The sequence below is a fragment of the Balaenoptera acutorostrata genome, chromosome 1, assembly GCF_949987535.1.
Source record: "Balaenoptera acutorostrata chromosome 1, mBalAcu1.1, whole genome shotgun sequence".
Classification (NCBI taxonomy): Eukaryota; Metazoa; Chordata; class Mammalia; order Artiodactyla; family Balaenopteridae; genus Balaenoptera; species Balaenoptera acutorostrata.
Genome location: NC_080064.1, coordinates 75,962,280 through 75,984,934, shown reverse-complemented (window position 1 = coordinate 75,984,934; position 22,655 = coordinate 75,962,280). Strand labels below are relative to the sequence as shown.

At 36.9% G+C, this 22,655-nt stretch overlaps 1 protein-coding gene across 7 annotated transcripts in view; it reads left to right on the top strand.

Annotated features, from left to right (window-relative positions):
* Positions 1 to 22,655, top strand: part of COL24A1 (collagen type XXIV alpha 1 chain) — a 389,632-nt gene that overhangs the window by 317,224 nt on the left and 49,753 nt on the right. For all 7 annotated transcript variants that reach the window (XM_057550626.1, XM_057550622.1, XM_057550627.1 and 4 more), the window contains 2 exons: positions 7,569 to 7,622; positions 8,756 to 8,863. In XM_057550626.1, coding sequence (XP_057406609.1) covers positions 7,569 to 7,622; positions 8,756 to 8,863 — 162 coding nt within the window. The remainder of the gene's footprint in view (positions 1 to 7,568; positions 7,623 to 8,755; positions 8,864 to 22,655) is intronic.

Here is a 22,655-nt window from a genome sequence, read left to right as displayed (position 1 = left end):
CAGACTCACAATTGGTTTAAAAGATTTTTTTTCCATAACACAAGTCAATTATTTGTTATCAGGCGAACTAAAAATCTGTTGAGTTACTGAATTTAGCCACCTCTCTCCCTATATACCAATAAACGTTGCCTCAACCTTATGTAACAACTGGATTTGTAATTTGTACCATCACTTCATTGCTGCCCTACTTTTCATGGCATTCTGACTTTACCTGCTACTGATTTAAAATTAAATTCTTTAGAAAATGTACTGTATTTTAATAATAAATTAGGTGAGGATTGATAAAAAGTAATGAATTTGAGACCATGTTTCTCCTAATTTGTTAAACTGCCTTCACCCATACTTGTGTTTCCCATTTGTGGGAGTTAGTAATAAAATTGAGTTCAGTCAGATATCACATAGAAGCCATTTTAAATAGTCTTGGCAACTACCTAGTAACTTAATGTCAGGCTCCTTAATAAATAAGGACTAATAAATAGTAAATAAAAATATCCCATTGGGACTTACCTGGTGGCACAGTGGTTAAAAATCCACCTGCCAATGCAGGGGACATGGGTTTGAGCCCTGTTCCAGGAAGATCCCACATGCTGCGAAGCAACTAAGCCTGCGAGCCACAATTACTGAGCCCATGTACCACAACTACTGAAGCCCGTGTGCCCTAGAGCCTGTGCTCCACAACAAGAGAAGCCACCACAGTGAGAAGCCCGCACACTGCAACGAAGAGTAACCCCCTCTCTCCACAACCAGAGAAAGCCTGCGCACAGCAACAAAGACCCAATGCAGCCAAAAATAAATAAATAAATTTATTAAAAAAAAAAAATCCCATTGAAGGCAAGCCTTAATTTTAAAAAGAAATTCAAAGAAAGAATACAGTTGTCTCATTCGCTTAGAATTTTTAATACCCAAATTGGAAAAAGTAGTGGAAGAAACCGTGAACCTAGAACACTGCTACTACTTTCATGTGACTTCCTTATATTTGCATTAAGTGCCTAAGGATGCAAATGCTCTCCCAAGACTTGATCCTAAAATTTCTAATCCTTTACAATTAGTACTTTCATATTCTCAATGTTTTCTTTTTCCTTTTTTGACATATCTCAGGAAGAAGAAATTTTTTTATGTTTCTTAGTATTTGTTAAAATTATGCCAACGAAAATAAAATATTCTTACTAGACAACTGCAGCTCCAGCCTATATGGTCAGCTCTCCCTGGGTATTGGAGCTGAAAGGTCTTGAGGAGCCATGGTTTAAATTCTGTATAATCCACGAGAATTAGTTCTTTTCCCACTTTGGGCAATGCTGGTGTACAGTCCGAGGTTACATTAAAAAGCCTCTTCGAATTTCAGATAGTAATGATTGCTACAAGAAAAATCACTGACTATGTGTTACTCACTAGGGACACTTAGAATGTCCAGGTGGATCCTACGGAATTGCCCTCATCTTGTTTTTGCAAAGCTTTAAATTTGTTTTTTAGATTTGGAAATGCCCTTTAAAATCATTTGGACAACCCTCTCATTTTTCAGACGAAGAAATTCAGGTCCCAGAGGGATTATGAGTTACCTAAGATCACAGAACTAGTTAGCAACAGAACCAACACTAGAAACTTTATTTCCTGACTCCCATTATTATACAAAAGCCTTCTATTACTTTGAAGTCTTTTATAAATTAAGTTAAATATTAATTTTACTTAACCAGCTAATTCATTAATTGGTCTCTCAGACATGAAACTATGGAAACTATAAAGAAAAAGTTGGAGCAAGTCAAGTCAAAACCAATTGCAAACCACTACATTTTTTTAGAGACTTTTACAATGCAAATGTAGTGAACTGTCCCATAATGGCTTTCAAATACAGAGACTCAAGCCAAAATCTTACTTTCCTCCCAAAGCAAAATTCCAGATTTTAGTGAATTTAAATTTCTTGGTTAAAAAAAAAAAGACTTAACTCTCTAAATCTGTGTTTGTATTTTAAAGCTACCCTCTCTAACAAAGTTAGAACTAACAAAGTATTGTGATGACTGTCCTTCAGCTTCATTTGAATAAAAAATGAGTGTTTGGACTATAATGGCACATTTAAAATTTTCTGTTATCTAAAGAATTAGATTACCTTCTCTTGTAGTCTATGAAGTGGTACAATCCCAATGAATGGAATTCATTGTTTTAAATGGATCTGATTTCAAGTGGGCTGTTCTATTTTTCAAAGCTAGCCAGACAAAAGAGAAAGCACAATTTTACATATACTCTAAAGAATAAATATGAAATTCATTCGCCTTTCCTATCATGAGAACAGGAAGTCTGTTGATTTATGAGGTACTTATATTTACATAAAATAATGTGAGTAAGTTAATTTTGAAAATAGCATAGAATGCTTCTAGTTTTATTATATTTGAATTCTGGGCATTGGTGGAAGAGTGATTTTTTTTTTTTTTCCTTTTTATGACACCAACTCAATTAATCATCTACAAACACCTTAGATGACAACATACTTTCCTTGTCTTTGGCCCAATCTTTAATTTCCTACTGAACAGACCATCTCTGTGTAGGATTAATATTTAGTAATGTTTGGCTCTTAATTTAGTTACAAGACTACCCAGCAATTCCAACTGCAAGATTTTTTTTAATGAACAAATTCAAAAAAGTACCAGTCTTCTACACTTTGTTGATCTTTATGTATTTTAAACCTCCATTGCAAGTCTGTCGTTTCTCTAACTAGCCTACTTCCTTTTAGTTATGGTGACAATAATTGTCATAAGGAAATCTTTCCTGAATTGACATCTAAAAACAGCAGAGACTGTTTTGTTATTTACTATACGCTTTTTGTATTTAATAAGGAGATTTTGTCACAATTGTACCATTATAAGTAGCAAAATATATATTAAAAATAATTTTCATAGTCATGATTTTCCTTTAGTGTTATTCTGTTGGAAGCTGCTTCCTGATGTCCATCCGAGTATTAATAACATTCTAGTTTTCACGATGATAGACCCATGTATCTAGGTTTTAGAACAGTATTTAACTGTTCTGAAATAATCCCCAACATAATGGTCACCCTAAAATGTACTTGATTTGTGATGATATGAGAATCTCTTTGCTTTTATTTTGTATTTGAATGTTTGGAATAAAACACGCACATACATGTATAGCATATCTGAACCTTAAGCCATAAACTCAAGTATACAAAAAGTATAATTTTTTTTTATGTTCTTTGTAATGGAACTTCTGTCCTGAGTACCCATCCTGCCTGGTGGTAGAAACCTAACTGATGGAAATCTAGTCAATTGATTGCCTTTAACTCCATCCACTCAAATATCCTGCATTTGATTTAGAGTTTTCCCCATTCATCCTCTTTTCAACTCTGCAGTTACATTCTGGGTGGCAATGGTAGGGAAGGGGAATAGGAAGTGAGATTGATCTTTAGCCATCATCTGTTCATACTAGCAGCCACTGAAATGTACATCATCCCTTTTGGCCCCCATCTGCCATCATCCCACCATGTTGGCATCTACCTTGGCCCTCCTGACAAAAGTTCTTTGATCCCTGTTGGCTTGTACAGCTATTTTCTCAACTGAGGTGCAAGATCTCCTTAGATAGGACTCTAAGGGCCATATGCTTCTGTTCTTGGCCACATGGAAGTAACATTCTACTGCTCCCCATACCATGCTAGGTGCTTGAGGGACTCAGACTTTCTCAGGCCCCCTGGCCTAGACATCTCATGCAGAAATTTCAACTCTATTGCTGCACTCAGTGCAACTTAGCATACATCTCAGTGAGGCCTTTAGTCTCTCTAGCCATCATCTCCGTGCCCAAATCCCCACACTTATCTGCAGATATTATTGTTTTGTTTTGTTTAGTTTATTAAGTTTTATTTGAATATAGTTGCTTTAAAATGTTGCGTTAGTTTCTTGCTGTACCGCAAAGTGAATCAGGCATACGTATACACATATCCACTCTTTTTTAGACTCACTTCCCATTTAGGTCACCACAGAGCATTGAGTAGAGTTCCCTGTGCTATACAGTAGGTTCTCATTAGTTATCTATTTTATACATAGTAGTGTATATAAGTCAGTCCCAACCTCCCAATTCATCCCAACCCCCCTCCTTCCACCCTTGGTAACCATAAGTTTGTTCTCTACATCTGTGACTCTATTTCTGCTTTGCAAATAAGCTCATCTCTACGATTTTTCTAGACTCCACATATAAGCAATATTATATGATACTTGTTTTTCTCTTTCTGACTTACTTCACTCTGTATGACAGTCTAGGTCCATCCACATCTCTGCAGATGTCACTATTTTTTTCCTTTTTATGGCGGAGTAATATTCCATTGTATATATGTACCACTTCTTTATACATTCCTCTGTCGATGGACATCTAGGTTGCTACCATGTCCTGGCAATTGTAAATAGTGCTGCAGTGAACATCATGATGCATGCATCCTTTCGAATTATGGTTTTCTCCAGATATATGCCTAGGAGTGGGATTGCTGGGTCATATGGTAGCTCTATTTTTAGTTTTTTAAGGAACCTCCAAACTGTTCTCCATAGTGGCTGTACCAATTTATATTCCCACCAACAGTGTAGGAGCGTTCCCTTTTCTCCACACCCTCTCCAGCATTTATTGTTTGTAAAATTTTTGATGATGGCCATTCTGACTAGTGTGAGGTTATACCTCATTGTAGTTTTGATTTGCATTTCTCTAATAATTAGTGATGTTGAGCATCTTTTCGTGTGTTTGTTGGCCATCTGTATGTCTTCTTTGGAGGAACCTCTGTTTAGGTCTTCCACCCATTTTTTGATTGGGTTGTTTGTGTTTTTAATATTGAGCTGCATGAGCTGCTTATATATTTCGGAGATTAATCCCTTGTCAGTTGCTTCATTTGCAAATATTTTCTCCCATTCTGAGGGTTGTCTTTTCGTTTTATTTATGGTTTCCTTTGCTGTACAAAAGGTTTTAAGTTTAATTAGGTCCCATTTGTTTATTTTTGTTTTCTTTTTCATTATTTTAGGCAGTGGATTGAAAAAGATCTTGCTGTGATTTATGTCAGAGAATGTTCTGTCTATATTTTCCACTAAGAGTTTTATAGTATCCGGCCTTACATTTAGGTCTCTAATCCATTTTGGGTTTATTTTGTGTATGGTGTTAGGGAGTGTTCTAATTTCATTCTTTTACATGTAGCTGTCCAATTTTCCCAGCACCACTTATTGAACAGACTGTCTTCTCTCCATTGTATATTCTTGCCTCCTTTGTCACAGATTAGGTAGCCATAGGTGCTTGGGTTTATCTCTGGACTTTCTATCCTGTTCCATTGACCTATATTTCTGTTTTTGTGCCAGTACCATACTGTTTTGATTACTGTAGCTTTGTAGTATAGTCTGAAGTCAGGGAGCCTGATTCCTCCAGCTCTGTTCTTCTTTCTCAAGATGGCTTTCATTATTTGGAATCTTTTGTGTTTCCATACAAAGTGTAAAATTTTTTGTTCTAGTTCTGTGAAAAATGCCATTGGTAATTTGATAGGGATTGCATTGAATCTGTAGATTGTTTTGGGTAGTATAGTCATTTTCACAATATTGATTCTTGCAATCCAAGAACATGGTGTATCTCTCCATCTGTTTGTGTCATCTTTGATTTGTTTCATCAGTATCATATAGTTTTCTCAGTACAGGTCTTTTGCCTCCTTAGGTAGGTTTATTCCTAGGTATTTTATTCTTTTTGATATGATGATAAATGGGATTATTTCCTTAGTCTCTCTTTCTGATCTTTCATTGTTAGTGTATAGGAATGCAAGAGATTTCTGTGTATTAATTTTGTATCCTCTGCAGGTATTATTGTTTCTACCCACCCCAGGACTTGAGGGCAGATTGGTGTCAAGGTCTCTTCTCAGAGATACCCAACAGTGTCTTAATAGTTTTGCTTCTCTTTTTACCTTTCTCCAACTTGAAGATTTTTTTTTATATCCCCTTAGGTAGGAAAAACTTTCTCTTACATTATTATAATTCTTCTAAATATGTTCTTTATGGTATAAATTTTATGACTTGAATCCTTTATTACCTTGTTTTTTTATGTTCAACTATAGACTTTTAATATTTAAAAATCAGGCTTTTGTATTTAAAAATATATTCTTTTCAAACTATTCCCCCACCATGAATTTCAGAGGACTGTTTTGAAATTCTTAAGCTAAAAAAGTTTATTTTGAAAATCAGAAGTTTAGAACAAATCTATCACTTTACATAAAAAGAAATACTGTGAAGGAAAACACACACCAGTTAACATATTTGAATATTATCACAATTCATATACTGTTTAATTAGTGCTATTCAAGACAACTGAAATCAGAACTGTTTTCAATATTTAAAACAGTCTTTATTTCTCTATTTTACTTCTTTATTGTATTCTAAAAGATACATTTATTATAGGGATCATATGTTCCAGAAATTGTATTTACTTCAACTAAACCCAGTTCACCAACTGTCCCCTTTTCTGGTTTCCTTACCCTTCGGAAGAATTTACATTAGTGACTTTTTAGAGCAAGTAAAATAGTTTTTGAACTTGGAGGTAGAACTCTTGATCCATATAGCTCCCTATCATCGAATTCTAACAAAATTGGATTTTTATCTCTTACAGAAAATGCCCTTTTTCTCTCTGATTACATATGCTATTTCTTCTTAAAACGTTTAAGCTCATTTTCAGAAGATGTAACATCTTCTGAAATTGTTTATTTTGTTATTGTTGTCAAATTGAATCTTTAGCACAACTGTCTTCAGATTTGAATAACTTAACATCTCATTTTGGTGGAATTATCCTGTTTCTGAGAACTTTTGACGATTTCTGAGAAATGTGTCTGGTAATGGCAATATGCTTCTTTTTCTTATTTGTGAACTAGGTCACTCTTTTCCACCTTTTTCTTCTTAAAATAATTTTAGGATATCATCAGAATAATGGCCTGATTTGCAAAGGCAAATTTCTGACTATCCTGGTAAACCGTTACTGCTGAATCAATTATGATTTAAAACATCTCACACATGGAAAAACAAGCAATTCTGTGGGAAATAAAGATCTTTTCTTTGATTTACAAGTATGTTCTTCTCTGTGCTTCCAGATAAGCACATTTTAGGTTATTGGTTCATGTCCCTCAGTACACTGTAAGTGCCTTGTGAACAAGAGCTTTGATTTTGCATCTCCAGCACATAACAGAGTCCCTGATACCTAATAGTCAAGAAATGTTTACTGATTTAATTAAATAAGTACTTAACCACTTTCAGTAGGGAGACAAAGGCCTTGCCTGGAAGTGGGGACTTTTATTTAAATAATCTATTCAGTTCCTTTTTAGAACTATAATTTAAATTCTTAAATCATAGAATTTGGAGCCAGGTGGAAATTCATAGATTATATAGTCAAATTCTTTCATTTACAGATGAAGAAAATGACTCCCAGGAAAGTTAAATGGCAATCCCAATGATAAACAGCTAGTTAGTGGCAGGACTTGCTGTAGCCTCCAGGTCTCAGAGTTCTTTTCTATGCCTTCAGTTTAATTAAATTTATAGCAATGAGTTGACAACTGTGCTTCACATTTTTAGGGTCCTAAGGGGAAAAAAAGAGCTCCTGGCCCTTCTGGGAAACCTGGGATTCCTGTAAGTAACAGACCTTTTTCATCTTTATAGTTTTTCTAAATAGAACTTAAGCAAGCAGAAAAGTTTGGGGCCAATTATGACAAGTGTTGGATAAATCAGATTGTCTTCAAAAAAATGTTTAAACCCATGCCGGAACACAGAGGGAACAAAATATGACCATTAGCTCAAAACCAAGCTTGGTGTTGAAACGGAAGTCACTGCAACTGAAGGTTGCTATTTTCCATTGCATGGAGACCTCTCTGTGGATTCATGCTACTATTCTTTGATGGTGAACCACTAAAAAACAGGCAACTTGGAGTCATGACTAAATGAATGGTGACGAAGGTCAGAGATTTTCCAGCATGATTGAAAAGACATGAGCTGGATTTTAATTGAAGAACTCGGCCTCTCATTTTCCTGGGAAATAGAACAGAAAGTCTTAGAAGAAAGCTTTAAATCTTTTCATCACAGAACAAAGATTAATTTTACCTTAGCCATCCGTTTCCTCTTTGGCCAAGCAAATATGTGTAGACTAGCTTATTAGTAAAGACTTCCTGCTGGTCTCCCCTAGCCAACAGCCTGTTTTGGGTGGCCTGTGTTGGTTCAAAAAAAGTAAAGAAAAGTGAACATAAATTATGAGCACACTGAGATCAGAGATTCCCTACAGATTAAATCCAGTTGCCCAAGAGTACAAACAAAATGTTCAGACCTTTACTCAGTCATATAATTATCTAGTTCAAAGTGGCAACTAAAAGAGCCGTAATTTATTTCTTGGGAAAATAATACAATACAGAGTTTTAGAGATGGTGAATGTCAGCCTATATCCTAAACTGACAGGTGCACCTAGCTGATCTTTTCTCCACAGCTGGATAGAGCATGGGCTGGTACAATGAGAAATACCAGGAAATTACAGTAAAGTGGGAAAGGTTACACAATAAATTGCTGATTAACTGGGCATTTCAGTTTAGGGAACAGTTACCTGATCTGTTGTATCCAAATAGTAAATTATTAAGGAATCCAGGAAACAGGAAAATTTATCCTGGGACAGGGTTTTAAGAATGTAACCTCCCACCCCCCAATAAGTATAAAAGTGTTTGTCATTTAAACATCTGTACAGCATCTCTCTATAATCCAAGTAATTTTTAATTGCCAAGGGACTTCCAGGCCTCCCTGGGCCAAAAGGCATGCAAGGATACCCTGGAGCAGAAGGCATTTCAGGAAACCCTGGTAAAGCTGGGCTACCAGGAAAACAGGGACTTCCTGTAAGTAGATTGAATATTCTTTGCTCTTTATTTCTTATGCATAAGTGTCTCTTTACTAAGACCATAGATATTTTGGCTGTCTTTCTTAACTTTGACATTGGTTCAGATTGTGTTTATGATTTCCAGGGAATGGCAATGAGTACATTCTGTTGGATGTTTTATAACTAATAACCCATATTATTAATAATTTATATTATTTTTACACATATAAAAGCTGGTACATAGGAGCAATAAAGAAGTAAAACTTTAAGGGCTACACAACCTAACTGTGTTTTGAGTTCATCAAATGTCTTAAGCCACCTTTGGAACATTTCAGGCTTGGCAATAACTCAAGGTAAGTTCTGCCAAAATCATTTTCCCTTTACTTTTATAGCCTCACTATTTTACAGAAATTGTGTGAATGTTTTCTCTATGTTCATCTAGTGGTGATGCAATGAGCAATGATGTAGATTACTATTTTTATGCAAATTTCTATCTTATTTATTTGATCAGAAATTTTAAAATGATATTTTTGTCTTCATTTAGCCATTTTCCCTCTTTCCTTCCTAAGGTCATCATAATCCAGATATTTATTGTTATCTCATGTTGTGTTTCCATTTGAAATACAAGAATAATTAATCGCATATTTCAGTAATCCAGTAAATCCACTAAAATTTATCCTTTTACATTTCCACTATTTGGATATGATTATCTATTGACCTGTTTTTCTTTTCTTAAATGAATCAATCCTAGTTGTTTATTCACATGTAGCATGGGACTGTAGCAAAACTCAAACCCAAATTAATATTATTCTTTCACTACGATGAATTATCTCATTTGTTTAAAAAAATGTATCAAATTATGACCCAGCCAATTTAATTATTTTAGAAATAAATATCTGGCCATATTCTATTTGGAAAGGTGAATATTTTTAAGGAGGCTTAGTATGGTTTCCATTTGCTTTGGAGACAGTATATCTGAACATCAGAGCATCAGGGTGTAAGCCCTAGAAAAATTTGACAGCCAGGCTGACGTTTAGTTAAAATATGTTTTCTAAACTTCTGCCATTAACATCAGTCTGGTTAAAAGAGGACTTCCATTTGAGATCCCAGTCTTAAAGGGAGCTCATGCCCTGAACCTTCATGTAGATGCTGCATTCTAGGCTCACCATATAAGAGTCTTAAAATGAGGTTGTGGAGTTTTAAAAATACAACAGTAAAACACTTTGAATTGGTCTGAGAGTCTGTACTTAAGTTTTACTGGGAAATGTTAGAGTGGATCTTACTGCGTTGAATAAGATTTTGAGAGCTGAAACAAGGAAAACCACATTTCAAAATATGTCATATTTCTTGCTGTGAACACAGGTTTAATCATGGACATGGTATGTATGTGGATGTGCCCAGGAGTCGATAAGGCTGGAAACTGAATTGTAAATACTAATAACAGCAAATAGATTTATTTAATTACTGGGAAGAGGAACTCACTTGTTTTCTGACTAAAATAATACTAATCCAGGTACTTATTCCAGATATGGATAATACAAATCAGGATCCTATATCTATATGTTTAATTAAAATTTCAGACATTCAGCATATAAGATATTCATCAGACACTAGTGACAGGTCAAAGTCATCCACATTTTTTACACCAAGTCACTTAATACTTCATTGTGGCAAACACCTTCTTTCTGGCAGTATGTGACACCTGAAGGTCTTCCTGGAAAGGACTGAAAATTGGAAAATAAAATGAAAACATTGATTCAGACTACAAAAATATGAACCATTTTCTCTTGCATAAAAACAGCAATGTGGCAAGTGATTGTTATCTGCTGCTAGTTTCCAGAAAGAAAACAGACATTTTCTAACAACTCTACATCCTTCTTTAATGGGGTAATACTTAAAGGACAGTAATATAATGGCTAAGAGAAAGCCAATACAGAAAATGGTAGATGCACATAAGATACTGATTACATTTTAATTCTGTCTAAGTTGCATTCTAGAATCTGCCACACGGTTTTGATTGGCTGTGTGGGTGAAGGCTCATGCATAAAACCAAATCACTGGTTTTACATAGAATAAACAAGAATGAAGAGGACTTAAAGCCAGATGCTGAAGCCATTTGCACACTCAGGGCTATTCCAAGACCCAGTTAGAACTCTAGGGTATATCAACAGGGCTCTTTGGTTGCAAACAACCAAACATGGCTATATGGATTGCCCATGTATACAGATTGCCCCAAGTTCTGCCCACTGGGAAGAGTCTCCTTCACTGATATCTTTCAGGCTTAAATGCAGCAGCAATCCACTTCTAGCAGATGTTGACATTCAATGCAGATCTATCCATAAATCAGGCCTGAACTTTTTTCTACCCTACTAACTGGTAAGGGGAATTCTCTAGGAAGGCTGAAGGAGCAGTGGTAAGGCAGCAGAACAAGTATCATGGAAGTCTCAGTTGCCTGCTTGCATATTTTGTTTGTGATTTCTGGACCTGTTAGGACCCAGTCTCAATATACACCATTTCCATTTAGGAGTGAACGCTGCTGTGCACAGCCAATTTTATGATTTAGTGGATCAAATATCACTTAGATCATAATGGTCAGTTCAGGACACATAGTCATTTGATGTCTCAGGGTCGGTTATTCAGCTTCAACCAGAGCAAGCCCAGAACTGCTTTCCAAATGGGAAATAACATTTGACAAAGAAGGCGTTGCTTATGTCCAAAACTTTATGGGTATAAGCTGTGATTCTCCTATGGGGGTTATCAAAGGGTCCATATAGCATCTCTACCAGCCACAGACCCTTCTGATATTATTGGATCTGCTCAGTCATAGCAAGGTAGCTTACACAGCGTCCTGAATCTGCTGCAGAGCATTTTCGTCGGGGGCCACCCAAAACTAGCAAGCTGGCAAAGGACTTGAATTTCTCCAGAGAAGATACACAAGTGACCAATAATCACATGGAAAGGTGCTCGACATCACTAATCATTAGGAAAATGCAAATCAAAACCACAATTAGATACCACTTTTACAACCACTAGGATGGCTATTATCCAAAAAAATAAAAAAATTGAAAGAAAGAAAGAAAATTACAAGTGTTGGTAAGTGTGTGAAGAAACTGGCACCTTGTGTATTGCTGATGGGAATGTAAAATGATGCAGCCGCTGTGGAAAATAGTATGACAGGTCTTGAAAAATTAAATATAGAATTACCATATGATCCAGCAATTCCCCTCCTGGGTGTATATCCAAAAGAAATGAAAGCAGAAACTTGAACAGAAATTTTCCAAATGTTCATAACAACAGCATTCACGGTAACCAGTAGGTGGAAACAACCCACGTGGCTGTCAACAGTGAAACAGATAAACCAAATGTGGTATATACATACAATGGAATATTATTCAGTCTTAAAAAGGAGGGAAATTCTGACACATGATACCACATGGATAAACCTTGGAGACATGCTAAGTGAACTAAGCCAGACACAAAAGTACAAATAGTATATGATTCCACTTATATGAGGTACCTAGAGTGGTCAAATTCATAGGCAGAAAATAGAATGGAGGTTGCCAGAGACTGGGAGGAGGAGGATTAGGAGACGTTATTGTTTAATGGGTACAGAGTTTTAATTTGGAACATAAAAATTTCTGGAGATGGATGGTGGTGATGGTTGCACAGCAATGTGAATGTACTTAATGCCACTGAACTATACATCTAAAAATGGTTAAAATGGTAAGTTTATGTTATATATATTTGACTGCAATAAAAACCTAGCAACTTTACAGGCTACCCAGTAAGTGGGTAAATGGGTTGTAGCAGCATACCCAAAGGTGGCATAGATTGACTCCAAAGTCCAGAGAGGCTCACCAAGCATTGTGCCTCTTTTATTGTGATGAGCAATGCAGAGTGCAACAACTTGTCTCTACTTTCGAGAGGATATCCTGATGTACCCCCAAACCACTACCCCTAGGAACTTCTTCCATTTAGCAGTCCCGTGAACTTTTTTAATCCTATCCTCTGGTGTATCTTGAGGGTGCTTGTTCTCTTCCACTCTCCAGGTCCAGTTAGCATAGTGGCCTCAGTTTAATGGACCTGCCTGATATTTTGTGAGATGTCAAGACTATAAGGATATCACTCTGGTCTGTTTTATGACAGAGAGGAAAATTGAGCTGACACAGCACTGAGATAAGGCATTGAAGTGATACAGCTCTTTCTGCCTTGTGAAGGCAAGCAAACTGCCTCTGATCATCTTCACTGATAGGAATGTTGGTAGGAAGTATTTTTACCAGGTCAGTAATTGCTGTTGCTAATCGCTATACTGTTTAGTAAAGACACCATATCAGAAACTGCAGCTGTGATTGGCATCAACACACCATTGAGTTTGTAAGTTTAAGTCTTGGAGTTATCTGGTGTGTGCACCAAACGGATGAGTAAAATGGATATGGGATATGGTAGGATCACTGCTTTTGCATCTTCCAGGTCTTTTGGCCGTAGTATATACAATTTTCCACAGGGATGTGGTGGTTAATATGAACAGTTTTCTACAGGGGTGTGTGGTGTTACCTTAGGTGTACATTGTGGGGAAGGGGGCAGGAAGAGATAGTTGCAGAGGCTTCCACATGTCTCTTCCCTTCCTACCACAGTAGCCTTTACTTTATAAGTGAGGGATTGTTACTATTCTCTAAGATTGGAGAAAACAATACAAAAACAAAAACTGGGCTCACAGTCCTACTGGACCCACTTGGGAAAAAAAATTGAGCCAAATCTGCATTTATCACTATTTATCCCTTGGCCTTCATAAACTTACACTCTGACCAGAGTGCCATGATGATATTTTGGATTTCCAGGGTTTATTATCAGTTCATATCCAACATCTAACAGCCCCCAGAAAGGCTGAGAGTTTCTGTTTCCCCAGTGTTCAGTCACCTGGTAAATGACCACACATCCCTCTGCAGAAGGCTTAGGGCAGAAGTCACTGTGTACACCTATGACCACATTGCAGGGTTCTTCCTCAAAGAGAACCTGCCTCCCCCTCAATCAAGGGATTCTGATGTAGGAACTGGCTTGAGTCTGGGAACTGAGCGAGAGGCCATGAATCCCAAGTACAGTGACTTTAATTAGGATAATACCCATCAGACCTAGAATTTTTCTACCTATACATCAATATATTAGCATATGGTATATTTAATTCCTATGGATCTTTGGTCAACTAACCATCAGCACAGATCTCTGCAGGTCAAAACATCCTATGGCTTACTGTGATAATTGCTTCTACCTTTTCTCTGATAGTAAAGCACTGTCACCTAGAATCTACCACTCAGAGTCCAATATTCCTATTTAAATAAGGGAACTTTATTCTTATGACATTTCTTAACACCTTGGTAAGGAGTGTTCTTTGATCCCTTTCAGGGGCCATGGTTAGAGGGTGGTTGATCAGATTGCGTGTGATCAATCTGTCTCCACATTTCTATCTTCCTGAGCGTTTGAACCCCTTCCTACGCAGTATACTAGGGGAGTTATAGCGTTCAACCTCATTAACTCTAGGCCGTAGTTGAGTCAAGGCTTCAAATTGCCAGTCCATCAGACTATTCATGGTGCTCCCCCGATGCTTGAGCAGGTGGCTATCTCCACAAGCAAGGAAGACTAAGAGGGAGTTGAGGTTCACAGTTCTTAGTCTTGCCCATGTCTGCTCAGATACCCCCATCCCTTGTCTTGGAGTTCTACTCTTTCCCCACCCAGTGCCCTTATTTAGCATAAGATGTCTGGTTAGTTGCAGATGTATTTGTATGCACATTCCGCAAACCTTACAGTAGTTTGGGTCCTCAGCCATATCTGCCTTGGACTATAGGAGATGAAAGACTCCTTCAAGCTGCCGTGGGGATTTTCTGGTTTTTCATTATGTTCTAAGTTGAGCGTGCAAGACCTTTATTTTGTCTCTTTCTCTGTATTCTCTCTAGATCACTCAGAGGCTGCCCTCTGATCACGCAGTCTTTATAGTCACTATGTTCACCATAGTGAATACATGCCAAGGCCACATGATCTTCTGACACTTTGCCCTCCAGCAGCACTTAATCTAATGTCATGGCCAGTGCTAATTTGAATAATCATGATGCCACTGCATACCACAGATGACTAGTGTCCGTTTATCCGCAACAAGGAAGTTATCTGAGCATTCCTTGATTATGAGCAAACCAATCTCAGAATCCCGTTTGTGGGGTTAGTTTCCTGACTTCACTCTTATTACCAATTACATATCACAGTCTAGCTAAAAACAGTGGGGCAACTGAGGAAGGTTTAATAAAGGGACTACTTACAAAAATGTGAGCAGGGCTAAGGAAAACCAAGAGGAGATGCTGAAGCACCCGAGGGATAGCAACAGTGGGGCGTCACTACAACCCGTAGGCCTAAGGAGACAAAGGAAAGGGGAACAAAATTATAGAGAAAGTAGTTATTGCCATAGGAGAGAGCCATTTAGCAGGAGTTGAGACCTTCAGTAGAAGGATTCAGCCAATCCACTGCAACTCAGCAAAGGGAGAGCCAGGGGAATAAGTATTTCAGTCTCCTTGTCCTGTCTCCCAGTCCCCTAACAGTACATCCTGTTAGCCAAACTCAACCAAGTAAGAGTGATAAAAGGAACAATCTGCCCTGGCAGGGAGGACTATTTTATCACTGACATTGTTTAGAATTGCCAGTCTGTGATGGTGAAAACAAAAGCAACTTTTAAAATTATTTTAAAAATTCACTACCTTATCCATATTAGTGTATATGTGTCAGTCCCAATCTCCCAGTTCATCCTAATGAGAACCTGCTGTATAGCACAGGGAACTCTACTCAGTGCTCTGTGGTGACCTAAAGTGAAGGAAATCCAAAAAAAGAGAGTTTGGCTAACAGGATGTACTGTTAGGGGACTGGAAGACAGGAGAAGGAGACTGAAATAACTTATTCCCCTGGCTCTCCCTTTGCTGAGTTGCAGTGGATTGGCTGAAATCCAAAAAAAGAGGGGATATATGTATACATATGGCTGATTCACTTTGCTGTACAGCAGAAACTGACACAACATTGTAAAGCAACTATACCCCAATTAAAAAAAAAATACCACCCCCCCCAAAAAAAACAATTCACTACCAACAATGCATTCCCTTACTGCATTCACCAAGGGTGGGCTCCCTCCCATCCACGTGCCCTTGGTATGTGACTCACCAGTAAGGGAACCTGCTGGGTCACAGATCAGGCTGGAAAAGGGCAGATCTCAAAAGGCAAACAGAAAATATCCAGGCAACACTATTTAAGTTCTCTCTATACATGGTGTGCATCAGCAATCTGTTCCCTGTGTCAAAAAACTACACCTCGTAAACCAAATCAGCCTATTTTTCTACGGCCAGTGAGCTAAATGGTTTTTACATTTTTAATGGTAGAAAAAAATAGAATAATGTATTGTGGCACATGAAAATTACATGAAATTCAAATTTCAGTATTCATAAATTAATTTTATTGGCACACAGCCACGGTCATTTGTTTACAGATAGCTGCTTTTGCACTACATGACAGAGCTGAGTAGTTGCAACAGAGACCAGTGGCCCACATGGGCTAAAATATCTACTATCCAGCCTTTTTACAGAACAAGTTGGCTGATCTCTGGTCTATTTGTATTATCACATCGTTTTTATTACTACGGCTTTGTCTTATGTCCCCATATTTAGTAGGGCAAGGCCCCTTCTTTACACTTCTACCACATACATTTGAGATTAGATTTGAGTTTCTTTAAAAACAGAACATAGACTTGAATTATCACTGGGTTTGCCTTAGATTTATTTGGGGAAAATTAATATCTTAACCTTTTGATTATCTATGTGAGATAAAATATTTATTCTTGTCATCTTATCAATATAAGATCTTATAATACATTTTCTCCATAATAATAATGGTAAAAAGTTATGTAATACTTAGTATGTGCCAGGTACCATGATAAATGTTTTACTGTATTAACTCATTTAATCTTTACAATATTATAAGATAGATATAATTATCATCCTTATTTTATACAAAAAAAAAATTTGTCACTTTCATAGTCACATAGCTACAAAGGCAGTCTAACTCCATATTCTTTGTTCTTATCAATATGTAATATTGCCCCTCAATAAAGGCCTTATGTTCTTATTTTTTATTTTATTTTCTAGTTAGTTATTACTTACTTAAATATTACTGATTTAGATTACATTCTATACAACTGGATTTTTTTATTTCTAATAATTTGCTATTGTGATCCTATTGGATTTTTAGGTAGGTAATATCTTCAAACAATGGCAGCTTTAACTCGTAAACTCATTTTTTTTCTTTCCACATAGGTGGATGGGGACCCTCAATACTATCTTAAACAGTAGCAGTAATAGCAGACCTCCTTCTACTGCTCGAAATCTTAGAGAGAATGCATCTAAAATTCCTCTATTAAGAATATTTTGCCATCTTAATTCTGTATTTTCCTTGTCCTATACTATCTTTGGGGGGTTTTGTTTCTTTTTTCTTATTTTCTGATTTCCATTGGATAGATTGAATTCTCTTCTGCAGGTTTAAAAGTTACCTATTCTCTTTCAGTTGATGTTCTTGCAGCAGTTGCCCGGAATTTAAGAACCAAATATGTCCTTGTTTAACTCTAGTGATTTGTTTAATAAATCAGTAACTGTATCTTCCCTCTAACAAAACAAGTACCTGTGTTTGTTCTCATGTCCTTTTGTTTCTATAAACCACTCTTTCCCTTCATCATTTTTTGACATTACCTTGAATTTTGACCTATAATTCTCATGCATTTACATTCTTTTTTTTTTTAACTTATTCTGATTTTTTAAAAATTTTTATTGGAGTATAATTGATTTACAATGTTGTGTTAGTTTCAGGTGTACAGGAAAGTGAATCATTTATACATATACATATATCCACTCTTTTTTTAGATTCTTTTCCCATATAGGCTGTTACAAGTATTAAGTAGCGTTCCCTATGCTATACAGTAGGTCCTTATTAGTTATCTGTTTTATATATAGTAATGTGTATATGTCAGTCCCCATCTCCCAATTTATCCCTCCCCCCTTTCCCACTGGTAACCATAAGTTTGTCTTCTACATGTGTAACTCTATTTCTGTTTTGTAGATAAGTTCATTTGTACCCTTTTTTTAGATTCCACATATAAGCGATATCATATGGTATTTGTCTTTCTCTGTCTGACTTACTTCACTCAGTATGACAATCTCTAGGTCCATCCATGTTGCTGCAAATGGCAGTATTTCATTCTTTTTTATGGCTGAGTAATATTCCATTGTATATATGTACCACATCTTCTTTATCCTTTCCTCTGTTGATGCACATTTAGGTTGCTTCTATGTCCTGGCCATTGTCAGTAGTGCTGCAGTGAACGTTGGGGTGCATGTATCTTTTTGAATTATGGTTTTCTCCAGATATATGCCCAGGAGTGGGATTGCTGGATCATATGGTAGTTCTATTTTTAGTTTTTTAAGGAACCTCCAAACTGTTCTCCATAGTGGCTGTACCAATTTACATTCCCACCAACAGTGTAGGAAGGTTCCATTTTCTCCACACCTTCTCCAACATTTATTGTTTGTAGATTTTTTGATGATGGCCATTCTGACGTACTTTCTCTTTTTATTTCCTTTGTTTCTTTTTTTAATATAGTAGTAAACTTAATTAAGCTATTTAGTCACTATTACTTTCAGTATTCCTTATAGAACCTCCTGAATTTGTTTTTATTATTATTTGAGTACTTCCTCCAAAAAGTATTTTCAATGTAGGTGTTTGTGAGATAAACCTTCTGTGGCCTCATATGCCAACAGATATCTTTATTATCCTCTTACATTTATATGACACATTCAGCACTGTACTGGGGCTTCTACCAATGGTTCTAGTCAGTATAAGATAAAGAAATAAAAGCCACCCAGATTGGAATGGAAGAAATAAAACTGTCTTTATTCACAGACAACACGATCATCTATGTAGAAAATCCTTCAGAATCTATCAAAAAAAAAAAACACCTAATAATTGAATTTAGCAAGGTTGCAGGATACAATATCAATATACAAAAATGAATTGTATTTCTCTATACTCAATGAACAATAAGAAATTGACATTTAAAAAGCAGTACTTACTGTAGTATCAAAATGGGATAATCTGACCCCCCAAAAATGTGCAAACTTGATACGGAAAACTGTAAAACATTGCTGACAGAAATTAAAGAAGACCCAAATGTTAAATGGTGTATACACTATGGTCATGGATCAGAGGACTCAATACAAATAGCAACATAGAGAAGGGGCAGTGAATGGATATAGGGAGCAAAATAAGAAAAACACACACAAATATTAGATAAACAGTGGAAAGAAGGTCCAGAACCAAGTGGTGAGGAATTCTAACATTTAGAAGTCAGGTAAAGAAGGAAGAGGAGATGACAAAGGAGTCTGAGACGGAGTCGCCATAATAGGAGAAAAAGAATGTAATGTCATGGAAGCTTAAGAATATATCAAAGAGAAAGTCATCGACTGTGTCTAATCATCATGAGAGAGTTTGTTGGACATGTGTTTTATTCTGTTTTTGGTTTTGTTTTTTGGCTACTCAGCATCTTGACTCCATTTTTATGTTCAGAAATTTTTATGTTTCCTTTCTTTTTTGAGTCTTGATGGGAAGCCACCTTCTACTACTGAAGTCAAAAAGTCTAGACTCTTACCTTCCACTCCCTCTTTGAAACAAGAATGTAGGCCTATGACCCAGGCCTAAGCAATCAGTTATATTCACCCACACCTTCCGTTGAGGAGTTAGTAAGACACAGAAGCAGCGATAATGGAGATTCCGTTCTGGTGGCAGTGGCAGTAACTTTCAATGGCACTCAGTGTCCAAGGATGACTGCGGTCAATGTCCAGCAGCTGGTGTGGTGCTCACTACAGTGTCTAAATTCTGGCTGCCTAGTCTTCTTTTAATTCTACCCATTTTCCAAACCTGGTTTTCTAGATTTATCTGTGATTATGTGAGCTACTCAATATCTTTTCAGTAAATTTTTTGCTTATTTGGTTTCTGATGTTTGCAGATAAGGACCGCCCCCCCACCTAATACAGAAATCTAACAAGATAAAATGATCATCATTGTATTTTAGTATATGGAGGTCATTGGTAACTTTAGCAAGTGAGTATTTGATTTGATTAGTGGGGTCAGTAACAAATGGAGTGCTTGAGGAGTGAGAGGGTATGAGGAAATCAAGATATGCAGACAATCCAATGGAGAAATTTGGCTCTGAAGGAGAAGGTAGGGCAATAACTGGAGAAGAAACTGAGGCTAAGGTAGAAAGTTATTTTTAAATGAGAGAGCCTTAACCATATTTAAATGCTAGAGGGACTTAGTAGAGATGTAGAGACTGAAGACTTAAAATCAAGGGAAAAAAGAATCTGAGTATGAATTGGTCAGATAACAAAACATGCATATTCTAACTCCACTTAGTAAGTTATTCTACTTCTAATTGGAAGTCATTAAAAAAAAAACAGATTCTGGGCTTCCCTGGTGGCGCAGTGGTTGAGAATCTGCCTGCCAATGCAGGGGACACGGGTTCGAGCCCTGGTCTGGGAAGATCCCACATGCCGCGGAGCAGCTAGGCCCGTGAGCCACAGCTACTGAGCCTGAGTGTCTGGAGCCTGTGCTCCGCAACAAGAGAGGCCGCGATAGTGAGAGGCCCGCGCACCGCGATGAAGAGTGGCCCCCACTTGCCGCAACTAGAGAAAGCCCTTGCACAGAAACAAAGACCCAACACAGCCAAAAATAAATAAATTAATTAATTTTAAAAAATCTTAAAAAAAAATTTTAAAAAACAGATCCTGAGCCACATATCCCTTTATATATGACTAGTATAAAAAGCTCATTGAATTCTGTGGTGAAAAAATTGAAATGAATTACAATAATGTTGAATACTGCTGCAGTATACCTCACAGGGCCATGAAGTTGAGTGGCATCTGGTATTTCCATTAGTAAGCAATTAGGTATCAGATCGTACCTCATTGTCTCCTACTTTTTAGCATTTTCAAAGAATGTTAGAAAAGATTTACATGCATACTTAGAAATCAGGATGTCATAAGTATTGAAGCATTTTGTAACCATTGAAATAAAAACAAAATAACTTTCCCTTGAAGGATCCCCTTTCAACCCCAAAGTTTACACATGATATTGGTATTTATGAATACGGAAATATTTTCCACAAATGTTTCTGCTCCCTGTAGAATGTTTGATATGCAATTAGTTATAATGCTTTATAAGGGACAAGTCTGTTCAGTGAAATTAGGGACAGTGGCTAAACTGGTCATTAGGAAAAGTGATTTCTAAGATAATTATTTCTGAAACCTCCTATGGTAATAGAAAAACTGCTTAAGAGAAAGTAATACTAGCAAATTCCCTGGAATATTTTCAACAAGGATAAGGACATCTTTCCATTGGTCTTTTTTTCGTTGTTGTTGTTTTTTCTTTTTTTCAAATCATGGCACCGTGGTGCTTTTTGGCTTACCTTCAAAGACTGCTGGATTTTTCCACTGAGAAAAATATTTATTCTGGGATTTCTAGCATTATGCAACTGCCTGATTTTCCTAAACAATGTTCTTTCTTTTTTTTGATGTGGTCAAAGGAGTTAAAAGTATTCCTGGCATATTCACACTGCAGTTTCAATGTTTTTTTTAAAGTCATGTGACTGTAACTGAAGGATAGTATTGGGGAGGCTCACAGTTGACTGTGTGAATTTCCTTCCGTATAAATGAGTGTTTTGAGACTAGTCAACTTAGCACATCTGTAGTAAATGAGTCTACCATGCTGTTTTCATTTATGAAAAAGGAAAACAACTTTTCCCTGCAAAGATCATAAATCTGTTTGTCATCAAAATGAAGGCTTACCCGTTTTTTTATTTTTCACTGCTGCAACTATAAAATTGGTTATTGGAAAAGAGGGAAAGAAACAAAACTAACAGCTTGACTTAGGACAAATCAAGGCCTTTCAATCTTGACTATGCACTTTCTCAGGTGAACACAGGCTTAAGTGTTGTCTAAAATGAGATGCTTGTCCTAAAAGACCGTTGAAAGTCTTGCATTTTCCACTTGTGAATTGTGTCCAGCCTAAGAAGGAAAAACACACTTCATCAGCCCACTCATGATCCAAGCATAGAGTAGCAGGACCACCGTAGAAGCCTCTGTTAGGAACACCAGCAGCCCTGGCACCCCTCTGGGTTGTGTGTTCTCTAGTTTATGAGCTGGTCACCCCAAAGAAACTTCTGTTTCGAAGAAGATATATTTCTTAGTATTTTGGAGGAAGAAACATACCGGTGTCAGCCAGATCTACATTCATCAAATCCTGTCACCTCTTGATTATTAAGGGGTTGATTATCCAGTTAGGCTTTATCCTGATTGCTACTTTCTCTCTCTTCTCCACCCTTCTGCTTGTTTTGGCCTGTTTACTGCTCATTAGGAACTCTTCCAGAGCAGACAGAACTCAGCCTGTTTGGCTGCTTATTAGCAACAAAATGAAAGATTCGCTAAAGGAAGTAACTTTCCTAGTTGACGCTTCAGTGACTCCGAATCCAATAAAGTTCATACTCTTTGTGGAATATTGTTCCATTAGGATCTGGCCTGTTTACATTTCCAGTCTTACATTCTACCTTGCTATTCACATGTGCTGTGTATTTTAGTCTAACAGTTATTAAACAATTGTTAAATAATATGTGCCAGCACGGGGAGATCAGCTCTGTGCTTTGTGACCATCTAGAAGGGTGGGATAGGGAGGGTGGGAGGGAGACGCAA